General features: G+C 36.4%; 1 protein-coding gene across 2 annotated transcripts; it reads left to right on the top strand.

The window, feature by feature from the left end:
• Positions 1–1,021: 1,021 nt before the first annotated feature.
• LOC147273419 (Transcription factor jumonji (jmj) family protein / zinc finger (C5HC2 type) family protein) lies at positions 1,022–9,705 on the top strand. Of its 2 annotated transcripts, none has more exons than XM_086227461.1 (11): positions 1,022–1,461; positions 2,543–2,927; positions 4,323–4,479; positions 4,562–4,781; positions 5,356–5,409; positions 5,516–5,595; positions 5,693–5,970; positions 6,128–6,523; positions 7,006–7,412; positions 7,601–7,876; positions 8,802–9,705. In XM_086227461.1, the coding sequence occupies exons 1-11, from the start codon at positions 1,459–1,461 to the stop codon at positions 9,183–9,185; spliced, it is 2,640 nt and encodes an 879-aa protein (XP_086083587.1). In that variant the 5' UTR covers positions 1,022–1,458; the 3' UTR covers positions 9,186–9,705. The 2 variants fall into 2 exon arrangements, with proteins under 2 accessions (XP_086083587.1, XP_086083586.1); XM_086227460.1 differs by having other exon boundaries at positions 7,595–7,876.
• The last annotated feature ends 1,354 nt before the right edge of the window (positions 9,706–11,059 follow it).

Here is an 11,059-nt window from a genome sequence, read left to right as displayed (position 1 = left end):
CAGCTATTCCCGTCCTGGCACCACCCACAGTAAGAGTGCCAGAAACCACTGTATTATCCTCGTCCACGTGTCCCTGTGGTTCAGATCGTACTGCCACGTGTCGACTCCATGTTGTTTTTGGGAACTACGTCCGGTCAGGCCATGAGGGTAGTTCATCCACTTATATGGAAGTGATCTTGGTGCCTCCCTTGCGCAAAGCCCAGGGAAAAGTCGAAACCACCCTTGGTTTTGTTGCAAACTGGGCCACCAACCGGGGAGTTAAATGTCTTTTCCCAAAAAAAGCTAACTAACTGAAAGGTAGGGGAACTTCATCCTGTACAAGTCGGAAATTTCAACCATCAAGTACATTGCGTTTGGAAATTGGAACTTTCGAATCAGTCCTCTCATTGACTTCTGACCGTTCATCTCAAAAGGAAAGCAATCAGATGGACGGTTGGATTTGCAGTCTCTGTACTTAATGAGACTGCGGTTTTACACACGTGATAATTCCGTCTGTCCCGTAACTTTTTCTTTCTCTGACCCAAACAGCAACCAAAACTCGTCGATAACACCGTCTTTCCAATTGACCAAAACACCCTTCATCTAAATATTTATTCCAGCCTCTGTATTCACCTACGGAAGTTCCACCGGGGGTAAATTTGTCATAAAAGGAAAACGGGAAGCTTCCAGATCCAGCAAAACGCGAGGGGAGAAGTGAAAAACGCGTTTTGGCCGGCAAGCCGTTTGGTTGAACCACCTAACAACCACCACTTTGGTTCACACAAAAGTTTAATATGCTTCAATTATTTTTTTTTAAACATAATTAATTCGAAAACTAAAATTAATATAGTAATTATATTATATACTTTAATTCTAATTAGTTTCCATTTTAATTTCGCTTTCCTTGTCCTCATCCGATTTACTTTCCCAGTGTGAACCGGTGAGAAAAAGATTAAATTAAATTTTTTAATATTTTAAGGCATTAAAGCGTTAATTTTTTACGGCTATAAAACTATAAATTATCCTACTCTTAGCTCTTTTTCGGTTTCTTTCAGCCCATTCTCTTTCTTCTCTTCTCTTTCACTATTCTCTCTCTCTCTCTTCGCCGGGAAACTTCCTTTTCTCACAGGAAAACCGCTCTGTCTCCGGCGGAGAGCATCCTTCCTTCGCCGGAAAACCGATACGTCGTGCTCTCCCATCGACGCTCGTCGGTATTTTAGTTTTGTTTCGTTGACTCGGTCGCCGAAGGCCTTGGATCTCCGAGTGCGACCCCGTACGGTGCCGTTTTTGACGTTTTGCGAGAATGTGGGCTGCCTGGTTCGCGTTCCTGGCTTGCTCTTGATTTGCCGTTGCTGAAATTGCGATCTAGGGTTTGGTTCTCTGATTTGGATTCAGTTTTTCTGCGGTTGAGGTTTCCTTATCCTTTGTGTGTTGACGTGAACAAAGACGGAGGCGTATACAGAGCGACTTCGGAATGAGATGGTACGTTTTGTTTATTATTAATATATATATTTTTTTACATATTGTCTTTTTTTTTTTTTTTTTTTCAAACTTTCGGAGATTTTATTTTCGTCTGTTTCGTCGTTCAGATCTTGTACATTGCTGTTTCCTTTTCTGGAGTAGTTATATTTATTGTTCTTAAAACATTTTTTTTCTTTCTAAACAAATTGATTTGTCAAATTTTGCTTTTCAGAGTTTGTGGAATTCATGATACGAATGGATGCCCAAAATGCGTTTTAGGAGTTGATTTTCTCAATAAAATTTTCAGCAATTTTTTTTTATTGTGTTTTAGAATGTTCAGTTTTATAGTGATTTGAAGTTCTGGAGACGTTGAAGTTTTCAAGGGTAATTATTATTATTATTTTTGCTTTTAGATTTTTGTTTCCTTTTCTGTTTCAGACTCTAATTATGTTAGAATATTGGGTTTGGGTGAGGATCAATTTAACGGAGAGATTATCCGTTTGACTGCTGGTACTTTTGAGTAACTTATGATTTTATTGAAGCGTTTGGAGAAATTGAGGAGCTTATTTAGTGAAGTTTCAGATAGAATCTAAGTATTTTTTTTACCTTGAAATTTTGTAGATAAATCGGTTTAAAATGCATTTGATGTTCTCCCAAGAAAAATGCAATTGATATTATCACATGCGATGTAAAATGTTGTTGACCATTTGATTAGATAAAGTTGTCTGGTCGCAAGTTAATTTGATTTGGTGTTTCATTTTACGTGAATGCAAGATAACCATGTATTTCTTTGTACGGTTCTATGCCTATATGCTCAGATTTGATGCTGTAGTTCAGTGCCTTATAGGGATGCTTAAATTGGGAACTAATTAAGTGGAACAATTTTTAGCTGATTGCTTTTAGAAAGAGCAGTGTATCAGAGATCTTCAAGCTGTTTGCTATGAGCTTCTGTTTGTTTCTTGCTGATTTAGTAGTAATCTATTTAGTCTCACAAATTGAGAATTTGGACAAAATTCGCAGAACTTGTGCATGCATGAAGTGAACTTTGTTTTGTAATTCAGATTTTCTATTTTAAGTATACAAAATAGCTTTATGTTGACAGGTGGAAGGAAGGGTTTGTTTGTCCAAGGAGGCCGGAAATGGTTTAGAATTCCTGAAGCATAGAAGGCTTCAGCGTATGAGATCAGAAACTGTTATCGAGCCTGTAAGTTTCACTAATATGATGGCTAGAAGCGGAGGGGACGCTTTAAAAGCTCCGGCATCCTGTGGTATTAGATTACATGGAGGTGTGGATTCAGTTGCTCAGTCCAGTGGTGCTTCACATAGCAAAGATGCCTTTTCGAAGCGTAGGGTCGATAAGTTTGAAACAAGTGATCTAGAATGGACTGAGAAAATTCCCGAGTGTCCTGTATACTATCCAGCAAAGGAGGAGTTTGACGATCCTTTGGTTTACTTACAGAAGATAGCTCCAGAAGCTTCAAAATATGGTAATGCTACTTATGTTTTCTTTGAATTGAATTATATTTTTTTTCTACAATTTTCTTCAAACATTTGAAATTATTGACTGTCTGTTACATTTGCGATTTTGATACGTGTATAATGCAACAGTTCTAAATCAAAAATATGCGATTGTGGACCTTCTGAGACCCGTCACTATTGTAGACCGACTAATTCAATGCTTTTAGTCTTCTTTTTGGGTGGTTTAATTTGGGGAATGTATGTAGTAGAGGTAGATTAATTATACAGATTACTACACTTCTATATGTATACAGTGAGTATACTGAGGGTTTTGCCTTTTTGATTAATGCAATTGATTTACTTGTTCTAGAAAAAAGATAAACTAATGTATTTATAAACTTGGTAGTTGTTTCCAAAGCTTATGCCCTCTGATTTTTGTAGATTACTCTTCTCTCATGAAGTGTCCTTGAAATTTCAAATCAATAGGAGAATCATGAAATCAAACTCAGGGCTCCACTGCTAACTAAAGCTCAGGGCTCCCATTTATGTATTAGTATAAATATGAATGAGGTCTTTGCACCATGGGAGATTTTTTGAAAAATAATTTTGAGGAGAACATGAAAAACAGAGGACTAGAAGTTAAGCTATCAATCCAATAAACTTGACTTAGCTAAGCCACTATCCCAAGTCAAAATTTGAGGTCACTCATAAGAGTAGTCCTTTCCCAAACAACAAAATCCAGTCAAATGTTTTGATATATTGATGCCGAAAAGGGTAGTCCTTTCCTAAACAATAAACCCTGACCATTTTTTTATGTTAATTAGTAGGCATTTCCTGTCTCTTGGCAATTCATGTAATATTGAGTTTGTGCAATATATATAAGTTCACTTAATTGCTGGTTTTGCTTCTTTTTCTTTCATCCTTTTCAAGGAGCTGATTAGGAGATTTAAAAATTTTATTTTCTCTTCTTTTTTAAATTTATGTGGAGATTAGGAAATGTTTGTTGGTTTGGTCAGGAGATTTATTTTTTTCCTCTGTCTCTTGGCTATTCATCTAATATTTGGTTGTGCAGAAAATTTATGTTCCCTTAATTTTTGATCGGATTTGGAGATTTGGTATCTTTGGTGGCCCCCCTTTCAAATTCCAATTTTCTTTTAATATTGAAGATGCCTGTTGTGTCCATCCATCCATATGTTAGATATTTTGTACGTGATAATATAAATGTTCTTGAAATACACACACACACGTACATTTATGTATACATAAATTCTCTTTGTGATTGCTTTATGTGCTTGAATAAATGTTAATTAGCTCTCTCCCGTTACATGTAAGATAAGTATATAATTGAGAAATATATTGATTAGTTTTTCTATCACATGAATGACTAATGATCCATTTTTTCCTTTCTGCAATGATATCTTCAGGCATATGCAAGATTATTTCCCCTTTGAGTGCTTCTACTCCAGCTGGGGTTGTATTGATGAGGGAGAAAGCAGGATTCAAGTTCACAACTAGAGTACAACCTCTTCGTCTTGCTGAGTGGGACAATGATGACAGGGTCACCTTTTTCATGAGCGGAAGGTGAGCGTTTCCACTAATTTGAAATACAATGTGTTAATTGATTACATCTTCAGTTTGTTTGAGTGTGAGTCTAATTTTTCAGAAATTATACATTCCGTGATTTCGAGAAAATGGCGAACAAGGTTTTTGCTCGTAGATATTGTAGTGCTGGATCCCTTCCTGCCACATACTTGGAAAAAGAATTTTGGCAGGAAATTGCTTGTGGAAAGACAGAAACTGTTGAATATGCATGTGATGTAGATGGTAGTGCCTTTTCATCTTCTTTCAGTGATCCGCTTGGAAATAGCAAATGGAATTTAAAGGTGTTGATTCTACCAATGTTTCTTTCTGTTTTGTAGTCTATTCAGATACGGAGGTCTTTGCAATATATGAATGAGAAAAGAACTGTAGACAAAAGATTTGATATATTTTTGACCAAAAGTGGAAGGCCACAAAATTCAAAATGCTGTTTTTTTTTTTGTCTGAATCAAAATGTTGTATAAGCAAACAAAAAAAATGAATAATGCAGTATGTTAGTTATCCTAGGGTAGTGAATTAGACTATAAGATTGGGGTTTTCAGAATAGAATTAGAGAATATTAACAATATTGGTGCTTTCTCTCTTGTTTGTTCTTTTTACACATTGACTTAGCATCAACACATGGTGTTGTGTTATGTTGAAATGCATTACATTTTCTTATCATCCATCTTTTCTCTTCGTTTCTCTGTCTTTACCGAATTTTATTTTATTTTATTATAGTTAAACCCTAAATGACCCAGATATATGACTATTATTTAGCATGAAGGTTTACCACTTTTTAAGAGATATTCTCATTTGGTTTATTGTTTATTTGTTGTCATGTAACTTGACTGATTCAACCTCTTTATGTGATTTCAGAATCTTTCAAGGTTACCCAAGTCCATTTTGCGTCTTCTAGAAACAGGAATTCCGGTGAGACTAATTCTTAAAATCTTTTGAATTATTTATATGCTGTACATTGGAATGATAGTTGGGTTTATAACAGGGTGTAACTGATCCTATGTTTGATTTATAACAGGGTGTAACTGATCCTATGCTATACATTGGAATGATATTTAGTATGTTTGCTTGGCATGTGGAGGATCATTATTTGTATAGGTATATGTCCTCTTGAATCCTTGTAAAGATTGTCATCCATTTCATATTCTTAGGGTATTACCAATTATATTCTTATTCTCATTATTTCTTATGGCAGTATCAATTATCATCATTGTGGGGCATCCAAAACCTGGTATGGAATTCCAGGTCATGCTGCTCTGAATTTTGAAAAGGTTGTGAAGGAACATGTGTATACCCGTGATATCATATCAACTGATGGAGAAGATGGAGCCTTTGATGTCTTATTGGGGAAAACAACTTTGTTTCCTCCAAATATTTTGTTGGAACATGGTGTCCCTGTCTACAAGGCTGTGCAAAGGCCAGGAGAGTTTGTTATTACCTTCCCTAGAGCATATCATGCTGGATTTAGTCATGGTAAGGATCCTTTATATATTAGTTTCCCTTCAGATTGCCAAAAAGTATAAAGGATCACTAAGTGGATGCTGCACTGACCTCCATCTCTTACTCTGTTTTATTTAGAAAGTTTCTTAGAAATATAGATATAATACTTTTTTTATTAATGGAAATACAGGTTTCAACTGTGGTGAGGCAGTCAACTTTGCAATTGGTAATTGGTTCCCTTTAGGTGCTATTGCTAGCCGGCGTTATGCGCTTCTTAACAGGATGCCTCTGCTTCCTCACGAAGAACTTCTGTGTAAAGAAGCCATGCTTCTCTATACAAGTTTAGAACTTGAAGATTCAGATTATTCATCTGCTGATTTGGTCTCCCATCATTGCATTAAGGTTTCTTTTGTGAGATTGATGCGCTTTCAGCATCGTGCTCGCTGGTCTTTAATGAAGTCAGGGGCTTGCACTGGTGTTTTGCCAAACTCTTATGGAACAGTTCTCTGCAGCCTATGCAAGCGTGATTGCTATGTAGCTTACATTAATTGCAGCTGTTACATGCATCCTGTGTGCCTTCGCCATGGTATGTCTTCTTCAGTTTGAATAAATGTTATAAATTCATGAAGTACTATCTCAGACTTAATACAAGGATTGTCCTTGAACTTCCCCCATTCACAATGATGCACGTTTTTTCTTCAAATATTTAGGGCTTGTTCACTAATGTTTTTTGGGATTTTGGTTCAGTTATTATTATTATTTTTTTAAATGAAGGAGAATGTGTGAAACAACAAGTCGAAAACACAAAAAAAAAAACTATTTAATTTTTATTTTTTTTTTAGTTTCATTTTATCTATAATTTCATATACATTTTATACTATTCCCCTTACATCTATCATCTCTTCTCATTATCCTCCCATTTTTTATTTCTTGCTCTTTGATTAAAAACAAAAACCAAAAACTAAAAGAAAAAGTGTTACTAAACGGGACCCAAATACAAACGGATATATAAACCCTTCAACTAAAAATCTCTTGTAGTTGCTAATCATGATCTTGCTGCCCATACAGATGTAAGGTCTCTTGACTTTTCATGTGGGAGCAAACCTGCTCTCCTTTTAAGGGAGGAAATAACAGAAATGGAAGCTGCAGCCAGAAAGTTTGAAGAGGAAGAAGCAATGCTAGAGGAAATTAAAGGTCAAGGTGAAAATGGTGATGACTTGTATTCATATCCATTGAATATGTCTCAGAGAGTTGAGAAAGGATACTCTCCTTATTGTGAGATAAAATTTGGATTGGACCGTGAACTCACTCAGGATCAATCACATGAACCATTGCCTGGTTCTCATAGCCTAACCATGTTGAGTTGTGATGCAAAATGTTCAAGTCCTGCAGTGTCAGAACATTCCATTTCATTTGCTGCATCGACTCTTTGTTCACTTTCAGAGCCTCTTAAGAGCTTTTCTGCACCCAATAATGTAAGCTCTTTTCACTAAATGTTGCCGCCTTTTGTATTCTAATGCTTAATGTTGACGACACTAATTAAATTTGTTTCTGAAATAGGTCTAGAGCTTTTTATTTTTATTTTTATTTTTATTTTTTATATTGCAATGAATTGAAGAGCAATTTTTTAATTAACTAAAGTGCATTTGCCTGGCAGGTACAGGGATATACTAACTCTAATACGGGGAATCTAAATTCTAAAAGGTTTTCTGAAGACTTAGTGCGCAGTGCATATGAGTCTTCTCAATCCTCCCCATCTTATGATGAATGCTCTAGTGTGCGTCCCAGAAGTTTTAATGGACTGGAGGTTAGGCCTATGGTGGATCAAGGCAGTGATGATTCTGATTCAGAGATCTTTAGGGTTAAGCGCCGTTCTTCATTGAAGGTGGATAAAAGAAGTGTAAACGATGTCTCGTCATCAAAGCATTCTGAGAACCAGGTATACTTCATGGAGTCCTTTACTTCAATTTTTAATGCATGAGATTAGTTAGAATGATTATTCTCTATCTGTGCCATGTCATTTCACAGTTATGGTTTTCAGTCAGATCATTGATATGTCATTTAATTTATTAATTTGAGATTTATCTATGACATTTATTTTCTGTTTTATATCAGTGTAATGCTTATAATAAAATATTTACTTGTCAAATGGAATTAAATTTCAATTTAGGTTTCATATACTTCTATTGGACCCACAAAGTGGGAATCCACTTTTGTATTAAGCATGGTTTTGGGTGAGGATCTATTTAATTCCATGATATGTTTGAACCAAATTCAAATGGAAAGTTGAATGGCCCCCATTTCATCGAAAAAAAAAAAAATAAATAAAAAAGGAAAGCTGTAGGATCTAGGCCTTCTCCTGTTTTCATTTGTCACTTTTCTTTTTTGTGTATTAAGTAATTACTAGTTAGGGTGGTGGCGGCCTACATTTTACTTCATAGTTTACTTTCATATCGTGACCTGATTTTCTTTAAAAAAATTTCCATTTAGTTGTCATATCAAGGTACTGTTGTCATATGTCTGTATTGTGTAAAGTATGGTAATGGAGCCACTGTCTTTTGTATCTGGCATGACAATCACATCTTCCTTGTTTTTTCTATTTAATCTCTTTCTCTCTCTCGCTCCTCCCCCCCCCCCCAATTTATTGTAGACCTTGATTGGTCCATGGCACGAGTAGAGGTAGATCTCCTGGATCTGTTGAGTCATCCTATATGTTTCATTGAAGCTTAGAATCTGGATTCCTTAAGGGATTTTTACAACCGAAGCTCATTCACACACAAACTGTGAATTTTTTGTTTAACTATAGTTAAATTTGTTTGTATGGATGTTTATTGCTGACTGCTGAGACGTATTGCAAAAAACAGGGATTTAAACGACTGAAGAAACTGCAACCTGAAAGAAGATGTGGGCAATCGGTGGCGTTAGATTGTTGCAGCACTGATGAATCGAAAACTAAATTTGTTTCAAATAGTAATTACAAAAGAGTTCCAGAGAGTGCTCCAAAGGAGGACAGGTTTGCCAGAGGAAGTACCATTCCTAGAGGAAGTAGCGTTCCCATCTCTATCAAGTTTAAGAAGTTGGGCAATGAAGATTCAGTTGGCAGACAGCGAGAACACCACAGAAAGGATATGCACCACCAGCCTGAGATGGGAAAGAGGCATAGAGAACCACCCCCAATAGAGATAGGGCCAAAGCGCCTTAAAGTCAAAGGCCCGTCATTCCTAGGGCCGGAGAGGAGGTTAAATTGAAGATTAGAAGATGACTAGGAAGTGCCAACTATCTGGTTGGCCTACTACTACCCTCTAGAAGAGGAGGGGGCACATATCATAGAACCTGACCACGTTGCTAACTTCAATTTCTCTCTAATGGGGTTCTAACAACACACGGGTAAAGCTAAAGATTGATTCTGGGAGCAGTGAAAAAAATTAACCTAGGATAAAATTTACATTCTTTGGTGCAGAGCCTCAAATTGGGGCAATTTGCACTGTTGGTGATTCTTGAGGTTCTCAGGCCGGGGTATTTTTCCGTCTTTGGTAGGAGAACCTTCCTGCAAAGCTTAAAGAGTAGAGGTTGGGTTAGTGAAATCCATGTAAATTGGTTTTTGTCAGTCAGTCAATTCTTGTGAGTGAAGTGGGGTATTCCCATTGATCTCTCTTGAGGTGTTCGCTGCTTCCTGTTATAGGTTCTTTATTCTTTTGTAGCAATGGGGCTCCCCTTGTACCTTGACTACTTTTAATAAAATGAAGAGAAAAGTCTTCTTTCTCACAATATCGGCAACTTGTCTATTCCATGATATATAATGTGTGAGCCAAACTGTTCTCCGTGTGTGGTGCATGATATGATGCTTCTTTATTCAGTGTTATTTTCCTGCAGGTTATTGATATTTTTTTTTTATTTGTATGCGTGCAATGTAATTGCCAATTTATTTTTCTGGATGAAGCGTACCATGAATTCCGAGTTTTCATGATTACATTTTTGTTTTAGTTTAATGACTGGAGTTCTCAGAACTTGGGGTGCAAATGTCAAACTTCTGACCATGATCATCTTTGTTGGTTTCTTTATACATGTATCCTAGATGAATCCCCTACATGATGTGTGTATGCATGCGATTGTGATGAGGATCCTGAAGAATGTGAAGTTGGTCACTGCCAACTTCCTTACAACCACCATCAACCTGTTGGGCTTTACCACCATTCTTCTTTGGGAAATAGGCATTTGGGTTTGTTTAAGTGTGGGTCTTGTTCTGGGCCTGTACTATGTGTTAACCCGTTTCTCTTGAACTGCTTGTTTGGGCTCCTCCCTTGCTTTCTTGTGGGCTTTGCCCTTATTTCTTCTCTTCTCTTATATATCTTTATTTGGAAAAAAATCAAAGAAAATAAAGAAAGTAGAGGGCTTTTATGGGCACCCCCACACATGTTCTTTGGATCACAGCAATAAATTTTTCAAGGGTCCGTAAACTATAAGTAATGGATTCATTTTTGCTCACCATGGTTAATGAGTGACATGTGTCACCTGACCATCTTTTTGTGGGTGACACATGTCATCTATCCATTATGGTAGTAATACTCACCATCACCTTTTTGTGGTGAGCAAAAGTAGACTATAAATAATTGACCACTGCTTTTGACTTTTTCTTATCAGACAAAAGCAATGATTGATCGACGTTTCACATCGATCCCAGCTGCAACTGCAGCTACAACTAATTGTAGCTGTAGTTACAAAACATTCCAGCTACACTATATATCCTAAATAAAAAAAGGGTCCTTTAATTTTCATGCCAAACTTACTAATTTTCTTATCTAGCAGGATAGTCGGTTGCATTTTTAAGTTCAAGGACAAAATTTATCGCCAAGCGCTCGACAATCGCATTTGCGTTATTAACTACATTTGTAATTTTTACTGCCTTTACAATTACAACATTGCAACTATATTATATATTTTCAATAGAAAAATATTAATTTGAATATTCAACCAATAAATTCTCTAAAACACACTATAAAAAAATCTAATCAACCCCACAAATGTTAAAGTTGAAGTAGAAAATCAAGAGATAAATGTAGATGCAGCTCAAAATGCAGATGCAGCTGCTGAGCGCTCAGCGGTATATTTTACGTTGACGGAC

The sequence above is a fragment of the Dryas octopetala genome, chromosome 9 (assembly GCF_963921425.1).
Source record: "Dryas octopetala chromosome 9, drDryOcto1.1, whole genome shotgun sequence".
Taxonomy (NCBI): domain Eukaryota; kingdom Viridiplantae; phylum Streptophyta; class Magnoliopsida; order Rosales; family Rosaceae; genus Dryas; species Dryas octopetala.
Note: the sequence above shows the minus strand (reverse complement) of the source record. Positions and strands in the feature narration are given on the sequence as shown.

Bases quoted from the DNA above. Each gene is read 5' to 3' on its own strand.
- LOC147273419 (XM_086227460.1), top strand. The intron at 2,928-4,322 runs GTAATGCTACTT...TGATATCTTCAG, and splicing joins TCCAGAAGCTTCAAAATATG to GCATATGCAAGATTATTTCC. The intron at 5,971-6,127 runs GTAAGGATCCTT...ATGGAAATACAG, and splicing joins TCATGCTGGATTTAGTCATG to GTTTCAACTGTGGTGAGGCA.